The sequence below is a fragment of the Pituophis catenifer genome, unplaced genomic scaffold (assembly GCF_029215685.1).
Source record: "Pituophis catenifer annectens isolate HBS135680 unplaced genomic scaffold, rPitCat1.0.hap2 SCAF_1, whole genome shotgun sequence".
NCBI classification, from domain to species: Eukaryota; Metazoa; Chordata; class Lepidosauria; order Squamata; family Colubridae; genus Pituophis; species Pituophis catenifer.
The window spans coordinates 70,793,240-70,816,295 of record NW_027256881.1 but is presented as its reverse complement, the minus strand read 5'-3'; the positions used below and the strand labels follow the sequence as shown (position 1 = coordinate 70,816,295).

General features: G+C 38.5%; 1 protein-coding gene across 1 annotated transcript in view; it reads left to right on the top strand.

Annotated features, from left to right (window-relative positions):
- Positions 1–23,056, top strand: part of DISC1 (DISC1 scaffold protein) — a 148,213-nt gene that overhangs the window by 29,477 nt on the left and 95,680 nt on the right. The window contains exons 5-8 of the mRNA XM_070950888.1: positions 2,247–2,482; positions 11,599–11,653; positions 13,107–13,209; positions 18,329–18,517. Coding sequence (XP_070806989.1) covers positions 2,247–2,482; positions 11,599–11,653; positions 13,107–13,209; positions 18,329–18,517 — 583 coding nt within the window. The remainder of the gene's footprint in view (positions 1–2,246; positions 2,483–11,598; positions 11,654–13,106; positions 13,210–18,328; positions 18,518–23,056) is intronic.

The window sequence follows — 23,056 nt, the reverse complement described above, 5'->3', positions numbered from 1 at the left end:
CGCACTGTGTCAAAAACATGGCGATTGTATAGGACGGGATAGCGCTGTGGCGAGTGGGCGGTCCAGCTGCTGGCCGTAACTACCCATTCGCCCGAATTGGTCTGAACCGGCTGACTCTCACCCCTGACTTAGACTTATATACCGCTTCACAGTGCTTTACAGCCCTCTCTAAGCGGTTTACAGAGTCAGCATATTGCCCCCAACCATTTGGGTCCTCATTTTACCCACCTTGGATGGATGGAAGGCTGAGTCAACCTAGTGAGATTCAAACTACCAAATTGCAGGCAGCCAGCAGTCAGCAGAAATACCCTGCAGTACTGCATTCTAACCATTGCGCCATCACAGTTCTCTGAGATATTCTCTGACTTTGTTTGTTTTTTGCAGATGTTTCATTACTCAAACTAAATAAGATCATCAGTGCTGACGGGAGTGGGATTTGTTCTCAATTTATAAGAAAAGCCACTAGAATATAAATAGAGAGTAAACCCAATGGTGAAATCCAAATTTTTTTACTACTGGTTCTGTGGGCGTGGCTTGTGGGTGTGGTATGGCTTGGTGGGCATGACTTGGTGAGCGTGGCAGGGAAGGATACTGCAAAATCTCCATTCCCTCCCCACTCCTGGGGTGAGCATATTGCAAAATCTCCATTCCCACCCAACTCTGGGGCCAGCCAGAGTTGGCATTTGCCAGTTCTCTGAACTACTCAAAATTTCTGCTACCGATTCTCCAGAACCTGTCAGAACCTGCTGGATTTCACCCCTGAGCAAACCCCATTCCCTACTAGCACTGGTGATGTAACCTACTCTGGGGAAGAAAACAGCCAAGCTCAGAGAGCACAAGGACCCCTCAAATATCAATGTATCATCATGAGTCAAAGAATCCTACATTTTCTTCCTTTTCTGACATTAATACTGATTATCATCATTTAATTATTATCAGATGTTCAACTGTAAGATAGGGGATTTTTTAAACCTCATTTTATGAAAATAAGAGTTTATAGATGTATTTTCCATTTGAAGACTATTGAATTTCTGACATAATTCCTAGATTGATCATACAGAGAATGAATGTGTTTGGGCTACAAGCTTGATTTTATACTCAAAATAGCAGACCTGATGTCCTGATGACCTCTTTTATCTTCTTGACAGAGGTTGAAGCATTAGCTAGCCTGTTCTTTTCCTACTAAATCTTTCAGGCAGGAGAATAAATAGCATATATCTGAGGCTGCATACAGTAAGTGTAAATTGAATTTCTTCAGCTAATTCATTGAATCAAGAAAAAAAGTGGTTCATCCTGAGACACTGAATATAACTGCAAAGTTAAATTAGCGTTTAAATTTTGGTTTGACATCAACAATATGCTTTTTCAAAGTAACTGCCTGTTGTTATTTTGAATTCATGCCTTTATCTTGTAATTTATATGATACATAAGATGCAGCCTGGAGGTGTTTATGAAGATTGGACAACCATTTGTCTGAAATGGTACAGGGGTTGGATTAGAAGACTTGCAAGGTTCCTTCCAATTTTATTATTCTATTATTCTATTCTATAATTCTGTTATTCAGTCCTAAAAAATGTAGGCCGCACAGAAACTCTTATAAAAATTAGTGGATTTTGCATACGTTAACTATACCCAGTGGTGTTAAATCAATCAGCAAGTGTGAAACTTTGGTCTTTTAAAGGGATGTTGAATCATTTATGAACACCTTAGCTTAATGATGAACCTGGACATTTTAAAAGCATGATTTGATTATGGGATTTTTGTCTCAGTACATATTGCCCATCAGGTGAAGAGGGCTGATTTGATTGATTGGCCTGATCTATAAATGCTTTCCAGTCATACAGGACAACAATATGGTCATATAACTCAAGTATATGTGAAAAGGATTTGAGTTTCTCTTACGTAATTTGTATTATTTATTGATCAGTATTTTCCTTGATAGATATACAATAAATCAAAATAGAGCTGGAAGGGGCCTTGGAGGTCTTCTAGTCCAACCACCTGATCAAACAGGAAACCCTATACCATTTCATATAGGTGGCTGTCCAGTATTTTCTTAAAAACCTCCAGTGATGAAGCATTTACAAGGCAAGCTGTCCCATTGGTTAATTGTCCTCACTGTTAACAAGTCTCTACTTAGTTCTAGGTTGCTTCTCTCCTTGATTAGTTTCCATTTGTTATTTCTTGTCTTGCCTTCGAAAAGGAAAATATGTTGACAGTATACACTATATTCCATCTCTATGCAGAAAGAAATTGAAGTTCTAAGAGCAAAGCTGGTTGTTCTGGAAGCTAAAGATCAAGAGTTAAGGATAGAAATTCAAGAACAAGACCGCCATATTCAAGAGCAAGATTATGAACTGTCTACTTTGCTCAGCTGGGTGTCACTCGAAGAACTGCAGACAATTGGCAAAGCCTTGGCTGATATTTTGGTGGCCTCCCATAAAATTCCATACAGGTTGGAATTTCCAGAATCTGTCAAAAGGTATTCATTTCGTGGATTATTTGTTTTTTAAAAATGAAAATCTGCTTTATACCTTTGCCTCTTATTTTTCATTGTATTATTCTACATTTAATGAAGAAACATATATTAAGAAATATAGTCTTTAATTTTATATCCCAGTTCTTAGAAAATTGCTGTATGTATCAGAGTAATGTTTTATTTGGATTTGAATTTCCTTTACTGATAGCCCCATGAAATCATTCATTTATTAGAATATTAGAATTCTAGTGTTAGAAGGGCCTCTTAAGTCAATGAACCAAATCCCCTGCTCAGTATTGTAACCCAGATTAAATTATTCCAGATAAATGTTTGTCTAGTCTTCTCTTGAACCCATAGAATGAAAACTTGCCTACCACCACTTTGGGAAACTGTCTCTATCATCAAACTGCTCTTTGTTAATGACTTCTCATTCAGTGAAAATTAAAACAAAGCTGAACGAGTGGTACTTATGATCGGTCCACAAAATTCCAGCCATCCCAGCAGGCCTGTAGTCACATCATTGTGATCTGGGTGCTTGGCAACCAGCTCGCACTTACGATGCAAGCATCCTGTGCTCATGCCATTTGCGACCTTTCCTTGCCAGTTTTCCACAAGCCATGGTGGCACAGTGGTTAGAATGCAGTATTGCAGGCTAATTCAGCCCACTGCCAGCAGTTTGATCCTGACCAACTGAAGATTGATTCAACCTTCCATCCTTCCGAGGTCAGTAAAATGAGGACCCAGATTGTTAGGGGCAATAGTCTGACTCTGTAAACTGCTTAGAGAGGGTTGTAAAGCACTGTGAAGAAGTATATACCATATTTTTTGGAGTATAAGATGCACCGGAGTATTTCAGAGGCTTTTTTTCTGAAGCTTCGTTTCGGAAGCTTTTTTTCTGAAGCTCCATTTCAGAGGCTTTTTTCAGCCTCTGAAAGCTCTGTTTGAGAGGCTGGGTGGGGCTACATTCAGAGTATAAGACGCACCCAGATTTTCACCCGCTTTTTTTTGGGGGGGGGAAGGTGCATCTTATACTCCGAAAAATACAGTAAGTCTAAATGCTATTGCTATAAGCAAATTCAATGAGGAAGCTGGCAGGGACTGTTGCAAGAGGCTCCTTTAAGTTGCTTGTACTCTAGTTGCTTTTCCTCCCAAAGATCCTGGCTATGAAGTATGAGATCACAAAGAGGCAGCCACCTGTATATCATCCCTCATCTGGCGGCAGTCACGCTAAGTCCCACCATGTTTGCATTGTACTGCACAGCCATTTATCTGACTGCTGCCCTGCTTGCGAACTGCCTGTTCGTGAATGGCTTTTCCATTGACTTTATTTTCTGGAAGCCAGCAGGAAGTTACAAGGAGGTTCTCACTTAACGATATTGATTCTTGCTTAATGATGGCAATGGGAACTGCCAGGATTGCTGTCACTAAACAATGCAGTCACTTGACCTCACATTTTATGACCTCATCACTCAGCAATAGAAATTCCAATTGCAATTATTGTTGTTAAGACAAAACTACTTACATTTTTAAAAAGTGTTTTTTTTTTAAAAAGAAACATGCAATTAGAATCTGTTTTCCTATAGCATAAATCCATTATTCCGTGTCTTTGGAATGAGAGTGCAATCTTAACATGGCTTCCTGCACTGTGCAATCTTCTTGTAGTTGAGAAGATTTGGTTTAATTTTGAAATGGCCCATACATTATGTGTATTGAGGAAGGTATTGTTACTTCACTTTACTCCTAATTGTGCTGCACACACAAAGCACCTGGTAAAACTGTCCAGAGTTACAGAATGAGCACAGAGAAATTCAATAAATAAATATTATAGACTTAGAGATGTCGAATAGACTTCGAATAATTTTATTGTCACTTTCAATCTACGCTAATCGGCTACACTAATACATTAAAATAAAATTTCATGGCATACAGTTCTCAAAGGATCACCACCTCCAGTATACACTACATAAACATGTCAAAAATATAAATAAATAAATAAATAATAAATAAATAAATACCCACATATATTATATGAGCTCTGGTAGCGCAGCAGACTAAAGCACTGTTATTAACATCAGCTGCCTGCAAAAGGGAAAGAGGGAAGCAAGCAAACAAACATGAAAACGAGGAAGAGGGAGGAAAGGGAGGGATGAAGGAAGTGGGAGGAAGGAAGAGGGAAGCGAATAACTTTTCTGATGCTCTGTGTCAGCTTCTCACAAGCAAGTCAATGGGGAAGATGGCAGAAAGTCAGTAGTTGCTCTCCCTGCCAATACTTTCTTTGCCCACTGCCAATACTTTCTTTGCCCATTCATTTGCCTTGGTAGTACAGTGGTTTAATGCACCCTGTAATTAACACAGCTGCCTGCAATTTCTGCAGGTTCGAATCTTACCAGGCTCAAGGTTGACTCAGCCTTCCATCCTTTCTAAGGTAGGTAAAATGAGGACCCAGATTGTGGGGGCAATAAGCTGACTTTGTATAAATATACAAAAGTATGAAGGCTATTGCTTAACGCATTGTAAGCCGCCCTGAGTCTTTGGAGAAGGGTGGCATATAAATCAAATTAAAAAAAACAATGACACAGAGAACCAACACAGTCTGGTTTGTATGTATAAGTGTACATGGCAAAAAACCCCAGATATTGCGAGTTTACCAGACAGATGGCATAGGGCAGGGGTCTCCAACCTTGGCAACTTTAAGACTTGTGGACTTCAACTCCCAGAATTCCTCAGCCAGCAAAGCTGGTAGTTGAAGCCCACAAGTCTTAAAGTTGCCAAGTTTGGAGACCCCTGGCATAAGGAACAAAGCTGCTACAGAATCTGGTAGTCCTGCTAGAAACATCTGAAAACGTGAAAATGAAATTCTATTGGAACCCTTCCCACAACCTCCTTTTTATTCCAATGTCATATATTGTATGTAGATTTTGTACCTGAAGTGTATGGAGATTTGGTCCATCCAAACACTTTGAGTTGTATTTTTTATGCCTTAGGTTTCATGTTTTGGAGGATAATAAGCTCCAAACAAGAAAAGAATATCCTCTCCATACTGCTAGAATTGCAGTGATATTTCTAATCCAAACATTGCTTGGTCATTTATAGGTTTGGAATATTCAGGTGACATTTGGGACAGTTAGTTAGAGCTGTATTCGATTTTTTTGTAGCTTTCTTTTTCTGCAGGAGCTCTTTGGCAATTGTTTTGATAGCTTGCTGTCATCTCTCTCTTTGGTTTAATAGAGCTTTGCTGTTGCCTTTTCTATTAACTTGTCCTTGAGATGTGCCTATTTCTGTTTTTTTGCTAATTCATGTTGAAGCACAGTAATGTTGACTGTTCTGCTTTTCCTTTGAAGACACTGCATTCTCCATCAAGTGGTACACTATTAAGTGTCTTTAAGCCCCCTGCCCCCCCAGCTCCATTTGTTCAATTGTTGGATGCTCTATTTTTAATTGGATTTAATGACTTTGATACATGATTTACATACCTGATTTATCACACTGTGAAATAACTAGACCAACATGGATACTTCCCATAGCATCTTCAAACAACACAATATGCACAAGACCTAAGAAAAATATTCTCTGCAAATCCTGTATCAATTTAATAGCCACAAGTATTTAGATCCGGGCAAATTTTCTAGAGAAAACCATCCAGCTCCGAACAAGAGTAAGAGAAAAGGCTCTTACAATCAGTAATACCCATAGATTTGACTAAAATATGCAAACTATTATTTCCACTTTTAATTTTATTTTGGACCCTTTTACACTTCATATCAGAGACTTTTTGGTAATTATGTCCTGGGAATTCAAAGGCTATTTCCATAAGCTGTCATTTGCACACTTGAAATCCTGTGAAACCATTCAAAACCCAGCAGTGATATTCTCACTGTTACTTGATATCCCACATCAGTTGATCCATGCAACCTGTAGAAGAACATGATAGATGGTTTTCCCCTAGTTCCCCATGCCTCTTTGACATTCAGTGCTTTTATTTGGTGCATTGGAAAAAAAAAACATTAGTGCTTGCAAAGGGATACTAAGCCACCAAGCTGCTCCTTGTACTGATCAATTAAATAGTAGGGAGCTAGTGAGATACAAAGCATCTTATTCTGTTAGGGCAGGAGAAGATTCATCCAATAAGTGTCAGAGGTCCAATGCTTCAAGGGGAAAATTCCATGTGTTTTTTTCCTCCTGAAAGGCAGGAGGAAGCACATGGCTTCAATTGCCAAACAAAGAGGGAAGTCTGGAGTCAAATGAGTACAGAGCCCATATTCCTGGGACAATATGAATGCTTCACATTGAAGTCCCCAAGACACATTTCTTGTGCTCTCAGCATCTTTTAACGTGCTCATGTGATTACTGAAGTCTGAAACATGGAATACAATATCTTTTCATCTCTATCCATAATTTATCTAGAAAACCAGACAAGGATTCACACAGATCCTTGCTTAAATTTAGGAATCCAAATACATCTCTTCATAGAGTCAAAATGGTATTCATCATCATCATCATCTTCATCACCCTCATCGTAATGCATTATTTAATTTAATAATGTATTAGACTTATATGCTGCCCAACTCTCAATGACTCTGGGTGGCTTTCAAAATCAAAAAAAGGCAATACAATACAATCAATAAAAGATGAAGATAAAAGATGGCAAGCACAGTGAAGCCAGGGATCAAATTGTTGCTTGCCCAAAGCCTGGGTGAAGACCTAGGGTTCATGATTCTTCTAAACAGCACCTGAGAAGGGTTTATCTAATATAGCAACAACTGCAATACCTTAAAAAGCTATTCCTTAAGTTATATAGTAGTTATTGGTAGCAAAAATGAATACTCCAGTATTGAATCTAGGGCAGTGATGGCTAACCTTTTCCGGATTGAGTGCTCAAAGCTCGCGTGTGCGTGAATGAGTGCACGGGCCCGAATCCCCAAAATGCAATGCATGCATGGCCCCCATCAGTGCACCCTGCCCCCGTGCATGTGTGCAGCCCCTGCATGTGCCACACCCCTATATGCCCCCCTGCCTCCTGTGCATGCACGCATCCCCGCATGCACACACCCTGCCCCTGTGCATGCATGCCCATCCCCTGCACATGCCCCACCTCCCGCGCATGTGCAGCAGAGACCCAATGACCAGTTGGTAGACGGGAGGCGCTCGCGCATGTGCAGCAGAGCTGAACTAGGGCAATGGCTCGCATGCTCACAGAGAGGGCGCTGCGTGCCACCTGTGGCACGCGTGCCAGAGGTCCGCCATCATGGATCTAGGGTGTTTTCTGCTTATTCACAAGATACAATTTATCCAATAAGCTTTTTCCCCATTGCTGTTTAACCAGTAAAGTACAAAATAAACCAAGTGATATTATAGTTAAACAGTTTGCTTGTTAAAAAATTTATTTATTTATTTATTTATTTATTTATTTATTTATTTATTTATTTATTTATTATCGTATTTCTATGCTGCCCAACTTTCCGAGGACTCTGGGTGGCTTACAACAAAGACAATATGAACAATATACAATAAGAGACGTTAAAAAAACCCTCCATACACACTGCTCATGGCCAGATCTCGCAAGATCGCAGCAGCGAGATCAACGGCCCCAAGCCGATGAGAAAATACAGAGAGAAAATTCACAGGTAGAAACTGCAAGCGCTTAAGGAATTATTAGATGCCCTGATGGATTCATGTTGTGATGCTGAAGGGCAAAGAAACCATTTCACTCTTAATAGAATTTTGCTATATACTTTTCATTGATGTAACTTTCAGCAAAGAGAAATCCCCTGGAGTATTGAATTTGTCCTCTTTCAAAGGAGTTGGATTAGATCTGTTTTGAAGGTCATGCCTTTTAATGACATTTGGCAAAAGATTTCAAGTCTTTGGTAGAGTCAAGAGTCTTCATTCTCATTTTGGAGTTCCTTGATAAGCAAAGTCCAGTTCTTTTTTTTCAATCCTCATCAGTCTTTTCCCATTTCCCAATAGCTTATAGTTGCTTTATTTATGTATGCTGTATGGAAGAATTAGTTTCCAGATTGATAAAAATTTGAAGCAACTTGCTGCAAACAGCAAGCTTCCCTGTTACCATTATGGAGAAAGCCTCTTTGCTGGATTACGAGAAATCTTAAAACAAAATCTAAAAGTCTGTATCATAATATATTAATATAGCAATAGCAATAGCACTTACTTATATACCGCTTTACAGTGCTTTATAGCCCTCTTAAAGTGGTTTACAGAGTTGCCCGCAACAATATGGGTCCTCATTTTACCCACCTCAGAAGGATGGAAGGCTGAGTCAACCTTGAGCCTGGTGAGATTTGAACTGCCAAATTGCAGACAGCTGGCATCAGCAGAAATACCCTGCAATACTGCACTCCAACCACTGCGCCACCGCGGCTCATTAATATTTTATTTATTTTATTTTATTATTCATATTTCTATGCCGCCCACTCTCCGAGGCCTCTGGGCGGCTTACACCAAAGACAGTATACTAAATAGCATATTGCCCCCAACAATCTGGGTCCTCATTTTACCCACCTCGGAAGGATGGAAGGCTGAGTCAACCTTGAGCCGGTGAGATTTGATCCGCTGATCTGCTGAACTAGCAGTCAGCTGAAGTAGCTGCAACACTGCACTCTAACCACTGCGCCACCTCGGCTCAATATATTAAAGGAAATATATTAATTCTAAATTGAAAATAATTTAGTTGCTGGAATCCTTATAACCTCATTCTATTCATCTCAATAAATCTTGTTAAGAAGAACCTGTGAAAAGTATCATTTTCACTCGGGAGCAGCTCTAAAAAAGCCTGACCATCAAATGCCAAGGAAATAAGGAAATCCAGATAGTTTAAATGAATATAAAGGTTTATTGTAAGTTAAGCTCTCTACAAAAATCTGAACTACTAACAGTCCAAACAAATTGGTGGTAGATAAGAGTCAATGGAATTCAAGGTGGGCTACACTTAGATTTCTTGGGGGCATGAAGGGACTTGAAACTGATGATGTATTTGACCCCTCCCTTGGGCTCAGGCTGGTCATCTACACTGATGGTGAGTGTGGGTGGGAGGAAAAAGAGGTATGATGTTTCCTACACTTTTGCTTTCTTTTCCTCCCCCCTGGTGTTATTTCTCCACGGTATTATTTGAAAGTTGGTTAATACGATTTTTAGTGACTCTATGTTGGGGAAAAATTAGGAAGGACAGGATGGATCATATACTAACCTGTGATCAGGGATCAGCAAAATTGCTGTTTTCTAGATTTGCCCCTTACTGTGCCAAAGCTTTGATTCTTATTACCTTTTTATCCTTGTTTTCCTTTAAAGAGCTTGAAACAGCAGAAGAGGTTATCAAATGATTTTCTATCTGTAACGGTAATGGATTGACCCTGGGAAGCAGGAGGAAGAACCACAGACTAGACAATAGTCATCTAAGAGGCAGCTGAGCCCACAGAAAGAATGTACACATGGCAAATATCTCAGAAGGGTCCCTCCCTAGTTTCTTTCTTTCTTTGTTTGTATCTCTCTTTTATTATTTTTATAAATATCTTAAGGCAATGAACATCTCCAGCACATTTTCCTCCTCCTGTTTTTCCCCACAATAACAACCCTGTGTGATGAGTTGGGCTGAGTCAGTGTGACTGGCCCAAGTCACCCAGTTGGCTTTCATGACTAAGGTGGGATTTGAATTCGGGGTCTCCCATTTTCTAGCCTACTGACTTAACCACTAGACCAAATTGGCTTCTTGGATTATAGAAGCAAGAGCGGAGACAGACTTGCAAGGATCTGTTACAGTAGTACAAGCTTACAATAAAGTTAGAGCTAATATTTCTTGGTGGGCTTCTTGCTTGAAGTACCTTGCAAGGCTACCTTCTTGGTAGGCAAGCTGCAATCAAAGGGCTGCCATATCACCTGATCAGAAAAAGCGCAACTCTTATTACTGGGGAGACTTTTCCTGTTGACAATGTGATCGGCCTGACTAATGAGAAAGTCATCCCCATTTTTTTGCTGACATTAATGACAAGAAACAAAATAGTCTTAACTCTACCAGCCCATCAATCACCTGATAAGCGGTAACTTGATCGCTACTGATTGGATTCCTGGGGCAGCAGAAGCTCACAATCAGGAGTGTCTTGTTGAGGAGAGACCAGAGAGGGGCTTTGTGGCTAAGGACCAGAGGTGAAATTCACCCGGTTCTATTCGGCTCAGGCGAACCGGTAGCGGTGGCTGCGGGAGGCTCCGCCCACCCACGTGGACCTCATGACATCACTTTTTTGCGATGATTTTAAGCCTATGTACATACGCAGAAGACTTTGCACATGTGCAGACGATGGTGCGCACAAGTGAAGCGAACCGGTAGGGAAGGTACTGTATTTTTCGGAATATAAGACACACTGGAGTATAAGACACACCTTAGTTTTTGGGGAGGAAAATAAGAAAAAAGCTGATTGGTGGGTGGATTGGCCTCCTGGAATACTCCCAATCAGCTGTTCCCAGAGGTGAATTTTAGCAAAAAGTTTCGTTGGTTGTGAGCTCAGTGCCTTGCTTTTTTTTTCTGCCTCTGAAAGCCTCCAAAACAAAGTTTCAGGAAAAAAAGGCTTTTTTTTCTGAAGCTCTGTTGGAGGCTTTTTTTCTGAAGCTCTGTTTGGAGGTTTTTCTTCTGAAGCTCTATTTGGAGGCTTTTTTTCTGAAGCTTTTTTCAGAGGCTTCTTTCAGCCTCTGAGATCTCCGTTTGTGAGGCTGGGCAGGGCTACATTCGGAATATAAGAGTATTTCACCCTCTTTTTTGGGGGGGAAAAGGTTTGTTTTATACTTCCAAAAATATGGTAAACTAATTTCACCCCTGCTATGACATGTGTGAAGGCTGCACAGATATAGATGTAGCTGGTTCATCAGCTTCTGACTCTGAATCTTGCATGGTCTGAGGGCCTGCTTGTTATCCTTGCTCTACTGGAAAGTAGCTAGATCTGCAGTGACCAAAATAAGAACGTTGTCAATGACGTCAAGTTTTTAAGGTTGCCGGTAATCAGATGCACTTGTTACATTTTAATAAGTTTAGCTGAAGTTGGTGGTGCTTCTGAATATGTGTCTGATGGATTAACAAATGATATCAGATTTTAATACTAAATTGTTATTTCTAGGCTTCAAGAAAAAATACAGTCCCTTAACATATCTATGACAGAAACGGCTGCTGAAGTAAGTACAATGAAACTGTTATTTTCCCCAGTACTAATGAGTCAGTGAGTTACAGTACATTAGTGAAAGACACCAATCTGCCTTAAGCAAGGCCTAGCAGGTCCTTATTGTTGAATATCAAATTTGGTGATCTTGAATTTAAATTACTGCAACCTGTTTTACATTGGGCTGCCCTTGAAAACGATTGAGTAAACTGCAATCGATAACAAAGTGCAACCACGCATCTACCAATGGGAAGAGTCCAGTACATTATACATGTCTCTGGGTCATTGCAATGGTTGTCAGCCAGATTTCAGGTCCAGTCCAAGATTCTGGTTTTAACCTGTGAAAACCCACATTCCTTGGCACTTGGACTTTCTCTCCTTGCTGGTCTCATCTTAATCTGAGACAGGCTGCTGAGGTTCTCCACCCTTCATGAATTGAAAGGAGTGAGGATTCACAAGTACACTTTCTTTGTCACAAGCCCCATGTTAGGAACATATCACCCTGGGATACAGAGAGCCGCAGTCTTGTTCTTCTTTTGAAAGGCCATTTGTTCGGTCAAGTCTGTAATTCCAGTATTACTCCTTGTCTTATTCTGGGTGGCTGCATTTTAATTTCAAACTGATAAGCACTGAGCCACTTACTTGCAGTTATTTTTAACTACAAAAGCACTTTATACGACTTCCTCGGGGCCATCTGAATTTAGTTGCCTTCTTGATCAACAAAGATTTGCACTAATGAGAAATATGGATTCTATTTTAAGAACTATAAGCTGTCATAGCTTTGCCCAACATGTCTTGGAGCGAGACACTATTCCAGTAGTTCCATCATGGCATGAAAGGAAAGAATAGGCTAACCTGCTCATCTGGTTCAAGTCTTTTACCTATTTTGATTTTCAAAAAGCAGGGATGCCGCATGCTTTGAATTCATGCCTATAGGAGCAGGATTAGATGTGTACCTGAAAGGGCCTTCTAAAAAGGCTTTCTGATTTGCATAGTAACTATGTGATGCTAGGAAATTAGGCATCTGAAATTAAGGTATTGCTTGTTGGAGCACATCAATGGCTTTTCTGAAGTGCCTTTTTGACTTTGGATCTGAAGTCCAACACATTCCATTCAGTGGTTACTGACAATTAACAAGATATTTGCAGAAAGTTCAGACATTTGCTGTGATTTGCCAGTTTTGGCCTTTTGTTTGAAATATGATCCCACAATATCTGGTCCTCTGCTTTTTTTGTGATTATTTTTTCTCTGCTTTGCCTGTTGCTAATAGAAGTGCTGTGTATGTTGGAAAGCTGTACCCACTGTGGGGTAAACGATTTGCAGCAAAGTTGCACATTATTTTCAATTCCTCTTGATTGTCCTATTGAAATGATTCATGTCTTGTAACCAAGACAACCTGACATGCCTTTGTATTTCCTTATACTTTTATATGAATGAAATTCATATCAAGGCTGCCTGTCTCCATATAGGTATGTACTAGTCAGAGGCTCTGCAGTACGTTAAGGAAAAAAGTGAGACACATTGATATTCAACTTCCAGCTCTTCTTGAAACGAAAATGCTTGCTGCATCAGGTAATTATTGATGGAATAGAAAGATGCCAAAATGTTTCATGATAGAGAATTCTTCACTAGAACTAAAATTCTTAAAGAAGTCAGGAACAAATTCTTTAAGTCACCATGGGCTTTTTTTTTTTTTTGGTAAATGAAAATAAAGGATGCAAGGATTACGATGTATGAGATTTAAATTGCACTTCTCTGTGGAACAGAAGATTTGACAGTTTCTCCTTCTTTAGATCATAAATACTACTATTGCAATGAAGATATTATTCACCTTCAGAAGATCTGACTGTTTACCTCTCTCTCCTCTCTCTCTCTCTCTCTCTCTTTTATCTGTAGCCTTTATATTTATGGTTTTTAATGTAGTTTTGGTAATCTCACAGTTTATTTGGTATGCATTTGATTTTTAAATGTGTTTATTAATTGGTTACACATCATCTTAGATAGGTTTCACTGACTGAGGTGGCTTATAAATTTATTACATAAATTCATACGGTATATGCAAAAAAACTCCTCTTAACTAGCCCCTCTTTATAATATCTTTTTAAAGACATAGACATGTCCATTATAGCACATCTTAACTCAAAGACACACTGACTGAAATGGGATTGACTGAAAAGGTGTCCAAGTTATTTTTCCTCTTAGAAATTCCCTTTGTTAGTTGGGAGTTTTTCTACTAGCCAGGCTCAGAAGTCAAAAGAGGAACATGGAAGGATATGAGCATTTATATCCTTCCCAAACCAGGGACTCAGTCACTGTGGTAGCGTGGGGTTAGGCCAATGCTACTTATTTCTTAACATACCAAGTCTAGTGGAAATTCCAAAAAACAATATTTTCTCTGTTCCACTAAAATGCAACAGCATTATTTCAGAAAAAACTAATTCAGTTGAGTTTTAGAAATAATAATAACGTAACATCCCAGACTAAATAATTGATGTTAAGAAAGACAAAAAAAGTCTGAATAGTGAACTTTGTAGCACGTGGATGTAGCAGAACAGATGAGGAAGAATCAGAAAAAATTACAAAATATAAAAATCTGTAAGTAGAAATAGAAGTACAATGACTGTGGCAAAGGAAAGCAAAAATAGTGTTAATATGCACTGCCTGAACACAGACTGACTACAAACAACAGCATGACAAAGTAGCAAAAATGATGCATTGGAAATATCAGCAAGAAATACCATTTGCTTGCAAGCAAGAAGTAGTAGGACCACAAAACAAACAAAGTAATAGAAAATGAAGACTTTTAAGTGCTCTGGGACTTTAGAATTCAATCAGGCAACTGACACATAACATATTAATAGCTGTTGATAAGAAAGATTAAAAAAGTATGAATAGTTGTTGTTGTTAGTTGCAAAGTCGTATCTGACCCATCACGACCCCATGGACAACGTTCCTCCAGGCCTTCCTGTCTTCTACCATCCTTTGGAGTCCATTTAAGCTCACGCCTACTGCTTCAGTGACTCCAGTATGAATAGTGGATGTTGCAATTCTTTGAGACAGCAGAATAGAACTGGAGAAAATTACAAAATACAAAGACATGCAAACAGAGGTAGAATGGCTATGGAAATAGGAAGCTAAGACAGTACCAATAGTAATAGATGTCTTCCAGTGGTGGATTTCAAATTTTTTTACTACTGGTACTGTGGATGTGGCTTGGTGGGCGTGGCATGGCTTGGTGGGCATGGCTTGGTGGGCGGGGCATGGGAAGGTTACTGTAAAATCTCCATTCCCTCCCCAATCCAGGAGAAGGTTACTGCAAAATCCTCATTTCCTCCTGATCAGCTGGGACTCAGGAGGCAGAGAATATATGGGGGTGGGGCCAGTCAGAATTTTTACTACCAGTTCTCCGAACTACTCAAAATTTCCAGAATTTTCTCCAGAATTGGTCAGAACCTGTTGAAACCCACCTCTGGTACAATCCCCAAAGAATTGGAACACGACTTGAATACCATTGGCACTGAAAAAATTACCGTCTATCTCTTGCAAAAGGCAGCTTTCATTGAAGAGCATATTTCATCCTGATACCTTTAACACCATCAAACAACATCTTCCTGTCCCAGATCCTTGGGAAGGACTCAGTATGTGGATAAAAATACCAAATCCAATCTTAACATTATGCTGAGTCTGTGACCAACCAAATTTGCTAAACTTGCCATCTGATTCTCAACGAGTGAACAAAATCATTCTGAGCGCTATCAACATTTCTCTACCACCCCCTCAGCTTTTCAGGGAACCATTTGCATTTCAAGTGTTGGAAAAGCTTGTTTAATAAGACCTGACAAGTATATGGAGGTGATGAAACCAGAAAGTCAAGCAATGAAACCATTACAATGTGCGGTTTCAATGAAGTATAAATCTGTCAAGAAAAATAAAGAATTGTATTAATTAAATTATATTAACTGTTTCCCAGAAGAATGTTTATTTAGTCTTTAGAAAAAATAAGATTAGAATCCCTTATCATTTGGTGTTTTCTATCACTGGGCAGATTTATGCAGATATGTTTAGAAAAAGAGTCCTCATGTGGTTTTTAAAAAGTGCCAATTTTTGTTACTGTGATTGAGGTCAGGAGTTCACTGCTGGCACTTTAAGAGAGTGACATGATAATTTCTTGATGAGTTTTTGATATTTCATCTCAGAATTGAAGTCACATTGCTTGCTGCCATAAAGTAAAATAATAAGAAAAGCAAACAAGGGCAGATTTGTCTCCAGAGCATATATTAGAGGCAGAAATGCTTATAAATTATTAACTGGGATATGGGGTGTATTTCATCAGCGCTTCAAGTTTTGATATTAAGTTTCCTTCTGGGAATTAATAATCATTCAGTAAGCATAAAACTTTAATAATGAGGAGAGTATCTTCTCCCCGACCTTTCAAAACAAAATAGAGCGACTTCTAATTACAGAATTTTGATTTTGAGAATAACGAAGGAATAAATGCAGCAGTAGATGGCAACAGATTTTCTTGGTTAAGAAAATTAAGTCCAGCTTAGAAGGGTTGTGCCATGGCTGTCCAAATGTTATTGCAGTGCAATATCTGGCATCCCTGATAAGATACTATGGTGGCTAAGATTTATTGTGTTGCATTTACTATTTATTATTAAATCATTATTAAAAATAAAATTATGCATTGATTTATTAAGATCACATCACACTCATGTGGGAAGCATCAAGGTGCTTCCGGGTTGAAAGTGTTAGTTGCTGACATCACCATTGCTCAGGGCATGCCCAATGGGGGGGGGTTTCCTTTCTTGTCCGTAGCAGGAACTAGAGTGAAGGATAGCAGCTCACCCTGTTCCATGACAGCACTTGGGTCCTGAATGCATACATGCTGCTTGTTAAGCTAGTATCCTAACCAGTGGTGGGTTGCCCCCAGTTCGAACCGGTTCTATAGAACCAGTAGTAAAACTGGAGGCAGGCTCCGCTCACCGACTCCAACGTCATCAGAACGCTTCTGTGCATGCGCAGAAGAACGTGTGCGAACACTTCACTTGCACACACGGGTGACCCCATTGCAAACTGGTAAGTAGAACCCACCCCTGATCCTAACCATGCAAGCCACTGTGCTCCTAATTTATTAAGTTTATTTATTTATTATTTTAAATATTGTGTTATCACTGTATTACATGTTAGGGATAAATTGTCATGGAGACAATATATCTATGTGGTTTTTAGGAATCAAAACAATTCGATGGAACTCAGTCAATCAATCAGTCAAAAAGGCTTATTGTAGTCTTTAACCATTAGATGCATCCATCTTTCTTCCAGGAACTGAAGGTGGTATACCAAAACTCTGCCTGTGCTCCTGAGCATAGTAGTACTTTAAGATAGCTGGAAGTGAGAGATAGTAACTGCTTGAAGACTCTCAAGTAATTTTCATGTCCAGATAAAGGATTAAACCTGGTCTCCTTTGTTCTATTCTAATATTTTTACCATATCTGTAGACATTGAGCTCCATCAGCATATTCTCCATATAGAATTGTGAAATGGAAACTAGTAATATGATCTGCATCTTTGATCATTTTTGAGATGAAATATGAGTATATTGGAGTAAAAGGAATCTTTTAATTGGATAATTGTATCACCTGATCCCAGTATCTCCAAACCATGTGCTTACCGTTAGCCGAGAAGATTCCTATGCATATACTGTTTATCAATAAATCATTTTAATTGGGACCTTCATGTGTGGACCTGGTCTTTCATGCCTGACCTTTTGCCTGGTGGCACTGGCAGAGAGAGAGAGAAAGTGGGAGAGAGAAAGATAAATGGAGGGAGAGGTCTATCATCAGGAGTGACCCCCATTATGATTTAGATGGGGGTCACTCAATTTGGATTCTCTTATCATGGCATAATCCTTCCTAATACGAAGAGTTTGTGTTCTGAATTTCCCCAGTTTCGTGAGTCAGCATGTTAGAATGTGCTTTTTTAATGTATTTGAATCAAATAATGATGTATTGCAGTTGAACAGGTCCTTCCTTTTAAACCATCAAACAAAAATATTTGCATATCCCAGGTCCTTGGGAAGGACTTGATAGGTAAATAAAAATGCCCAAATAGGTTAAACATCTAGCTGATTGTGCAACCAACCCAGGGGTGAAATCCAGCAGGTTATGACAGGTTCTGGAGAACCGGTAGCGGAAATTTTGAGCAGTTTGGAGAACCGGTAGCGGAAATTTTGAGCAGTTTGGAGAACCGATAGCGGAAATTTTGAGTAGTTCGGAGAACTGGCAAATACCGCCTCCGGCTGGCCCCAGAGTGGGGTGGGAATGGAGATTTTGCAATATCCTTCCCCCAGGAGTGGGGAGGGAATGGAGATTTTGTAGTATCCTTCCCCTGCCACGCTCAACAAGCCACGCCCACCAAGCCACGCCCACAGAACCGGTAGTAAAAAAATTTGGATTTCACCACTGAACCAACCATAATAACTGTTTATATTTATATTTTAATTGATTGTCAACCACTTTGAGAAAATAAAAACAAGAATGAATACATTAAATATATGCTCATTGCTCAACTTGTATGTGGTATACAAATGGTTAGCTTTTTAGTTTTTGTAACAGGCTATTTAAAAACGTCAAGGTTTTGCTTCTTCCCTGTCTTTAACTCTTTCTAATCTCATCTTTTGGATGCACAGGAAGTAATTTCTGTACTGCTAAAGACCTTGCAGAAGAAATTAAATCGCTAATGGCTGAAAGAGACCGCCTGAAAGGGCTACTCAATGAATGGTCAACTCTGAATGCCAAAAATATCCAAAAGCTGGAGAGAGTGAAAGAACGTTACAAGAGACTGAAGGAAGAAATGGAGCAAGAGGAGGTTGTATTTGGTGAGTAGAGCAATTTGCCAGCTGTTGGGATGACAGAAGGCTGCCATTTTTATGCAAGGATGACATCCAGTGTTCTGCTTCATTTGACAAACAATAATGTAATTTATATGATGTTTTAAACAAAGATCTCCAATGAGCAATTCTGCCGGGAGCGTTGATGTATACCACATATTAAGGGCTGTCAGCTTCTGTCCCTGTTATTCATGAGTGATGTTTTTCGTTGTTGCTTGCTTTGGATATGGAGGTGGCTTTCTTTGTTTTAGATACAACAATAAAAGGTCATACAAAAAAAAAAAAAAGGAAAGAAAAAAAATTGCAAGAAAGCAAATAAACAAATAAAAAGAACACCCTCTCCAGAAAGGATCTTTCCACCAGCATCACAACGTATAAACAATTTCATAATCTCTTTATCTCCTCTTAATTAACAAATATAAAACTCATCATCTAATAACTCATTTTTTAACAATAGGGAAATCAAATAAGCAAAGCCTTCTCCAATTCAATTATCAGCAAAAGTCTAAACAGAGCTCTAAAAGAGAGTCATATATATATATATATATGTCATATATATATATATAAATATATATCATACATACATACATACATACATACATACATACATATATATATGTATGTCTCTTTAGCCAGGTTCTACCTATGTAAACCAAGATATTATGCAGCCCTAGTTCAGTGAAATCACAATTCACTAGTTTCTGGGCTTTTTTTTTTTCCTTTTTCTGGCAGCCAGCAGACCCTTTGCTGCCCATTGGGAGACTAAGATAGATCTATTTCGGCTTTATAAGGCCTCATCAGTTAGCCACACCCTCATCTCATGTATCCTCCCTGTAAAGGTACAATATTTGTTTTTCTTTCTTTTTCGTTGGTTTTATGTGTATGTCTCTTTAGCCAGGTTCTACCTACGTAAACCAAGATATTATGCAGCCCTAGTTCAGTGAAATCACAATTCACTAGTTTCTGGGCTTTTTTTTTTTTTTTTTACAGGGAGGATACATGAGGGTGTGGCTAACTGATGAGGCCTTATAAGGCCGAAATAGATCTATCTTAGTCTCCCAATGGGCAGCAAAGGGTCTGCTGGCTGCCAGAAAAAGGGGAAAAAAAAAAGCCCAGAAACTAGTGAATTGTGATTTCACTGAACTAGGGCTGCATAATATCTTGGTTTACGTAGGTAGAACCTGGTTAAAGAGACATACACATAAAACCTACGAAAAAGAAACCCCATTTAAAAGTCATAGAATAGTCTCAGTATTTTGGTGTTAAAAAAACACTAAAGTAAAGTAAAGTAAAGTAAAGTAAAGTAAAGTAAAGTAAAGTAAAGTAAAGTAAAGTAAAGTAAAGTAAAGTAAAGTAAAGTAAAGTAAAGTCTAACATAACAAAGAGACCATTTGTTTTTTAAAAAGACAAGTTCTAATATACAACATTTTTTAATCCAAATATCAGTTCCAAAGAAAATCACACCAAATAGCTGCATTCAAGTAAACATCCCATATTTCAGCTTTAAACTATAAACAAATCCATATTTTGCAAATATAAAATAATCCAAGTATCCTAATATGAACAAAAAATTAATTTTTTTTTAATTTTTAAAAAAATTATTCATTAAAAAGTTCATAAAACTTTATTCATTAAAAAGAATAAGTTCACAAAAGTTCTTTTCTTTAACTAAAAAACCAGATACAGAGTCAGTTGTTATAAAATTAGGATTCATAAATTAATTGAAGGAGAAAATTCTTAAACACCATATTACATGTAATGAAATATTGTATGCTACATTTTTCCAGTCAAGATATCAGCAAATTCAAATATGCCAATTGTGTATTTTGGTATTTTGTGAGATCGTGGACTGGTGCATAGTCTAGAGCAGGGCTGTCAAACTTGCGGCCCATTGGCCGGATGTGTCATGCGCTGGCCACACCCATGATTGGTTTAGCAAAGGGGGAAAAAAAGTCCTAATACGTCAGGTGATGCTGCTGTGATGACACAAATTTGACACCTCTGGTCTAGAGGGAATTTCTTTGAGTGGAATACAGCAGAGTTCACTGCCAAATGTGGCACGGACAGTAATTCTGCTAAAGCAAAGAGGTTGGTTCATGCTTTCCGATATCTTCAAAATTTTAAGTCAAGCCACAAATTAAATTATTCTTCATTCTTGGACTTTCTGAGCCACAGGTTGAGGAAAAGGGGTTCATTATTGCAGGAAAAAAGACTATTTGGTTGATTATGAAAAGAGATAACATGCGGTTAAGTGTATATGTGTGCCAAAATACAGAATCAGTCTTCTCCAGTTTTCATGTAAATATGTGGGTAGATACAGTTGTATATATTGTTATAAACACAATTTTAGGGAAACAATAAAATCTTCCCATGCTTAAAATCTAAATATATACAGTAGAAGAACAGCACTGTTTTAAGATTAACAATGAGATTAAGCTTGCAAAAAACATTAAATGTAAACTGCCCAGAGATGCTGGGAGTCAAGTGATCTATAAATTTAATGAATTGTTGTTACTATTAGTTAAATCTTTGCTAATAAAAAAAAAAGTTTTGCAATTTCTGCAAAAACATACCCTCCACAGATTTTTTTCTTGATAATTTCCTTTTGACTAGACTTCCGAACAGTTCTTAAAGGTAGATCTCAAGGATATCACCATTTCCAAAATAAATATACACTAACTCAGTTTCTTATTTTAAAAACTATAGGATTACACTCCCAAATGGGTTTTGAAAGTCGGGGTATTGTGTACAACTATTTTGGGTGGGACTTTCTAGGCATTGTTTACTTTTTAAAAACTCTCATCATCCTTTGATGATTAGAGTATAAACCAGTTGCAGAATACACATCTGCAAATGTCCTTTTTTAAAAAAACGAACCTTGAATTCCTTACCATTCTCAAAAAAATAAATAAATCTGAATCTGTTGCCTTGTATAATAAAGTGCAGCGGAGCACAAAATGCTGCAAGCAATATAAATAATTAAAGTATGTAATTTCCTTCCCCACCCCCACCTCCTTTTTCACTTTTGCTCTCATCTATAGCACATCTTTCTTTAGGCTACAGTCATTTGTTTTTGATCTAATTATATGAAATGTATAACAATAAATTTAGTGAAAACATGCCTCAGGATTGTAAACACTGACACTTCTTACCATATGCCAATGTCATTTTAGCAGAGCTGAGTTTTATTTTTCTTTAAAATCCTTTTAATGGGAATCTTTCTTGTAATACTTTTCCCCCTTTATCTGTTGTTGTTGTTAGTTGCGAAGTTGTGTCCGATCCATCGTGACCCCATGGACAACGTTCCTCCAGGCCTTCCTGTCCCCTACCATCTTCTGGAGTCCATTTAAGCTCACGCCTACTGCTTCAGTGACTCCATCCAGCCACCTCATTCTCAGTCGTCCCATTCTTCTTTTGCCCTCAATCTTTCCCAGCATTAGGCTCTTCTCCAGTGAATCCTTCCTTCTCATTAAGTGGCCAAAGTATTTGAGTTTCTCCCCTTTATTAAGGATTTCTAAAGATTTGGTACATCTTTGCTTTTGTTCCTTTTTTGTTTTAAGGTGCCGCTATATCCTCTGTGATAACTGTGATAGCTTCTAGGTATCTGCTAAAAGATTTCTGAAAGGTAGTATTTTAGTTCTATATATGGTGCTTTCTATATTATAAACTAGGATGGTTCACATAATAATACAGGTAGTCCTCAACTTACAACCCTTCATTTGGTGACTGTTTAAAGTTACAATAGCATTGAAAAAAGTGACTTATGGTCATTTTTCACACTTACGACTGTGGCAGCATCCCCATGGTCATGTGATTTACATTTGAATGCTTGACAACTTGATCCCCTTTTGTGACCTTCTGACAAGCAAAGTCAATGGGGAAACCAAATTCACTTAACAACCGTGTTACTAATTTAAGAACTGTGGTGATTCACTTAAACGTGGCAAGAAAAGTCATAAAATGCATAACTCACTTAATGAATTTCTCTCTTAGCAACATGCATTTTGGGCTCAATTGTGGTTGTACGTTGAGAACTACTTGTACACTGGTTTGCCTCCAGGTCCAATTCAAACTGTTCGTCATCACAACAACATGCATATTTGCCTTTATTTGCTGGTTATCAACTTTAAAACCCTTCATGGCATGAAATCAGCTTATTTGAGGAACCATCCCTCCCACCCAGGGGTGGGTTGTAAAACTTTTTACTAATTAATTTTTTTTTAATTAGTTCAATTTATATGCCGCCCTTCTTCGGAGACTCAGGGCGGCTTACAATGCATACGACCGGTTCTGTGGGCTTGGCTTATTTTGTGGGCGTGGCTTGGTGGTGGTGGGGGTAATGTGACTGGGTGGGCGTGGCCAACTTTTTTTTTTTTTTAACTTTTAAAAGCATTTTTTCTACAACCTTAGGTTGCAGAAAAACATGCTTTGAAAAGCCTCTCTGCCGATCAGGCAACTCAGCTGAGATCATCAGAGGCTTTTCAAAGCTTTTTTTTTTTACCACCTCTTCAGCTGAAGAGGTTGTAG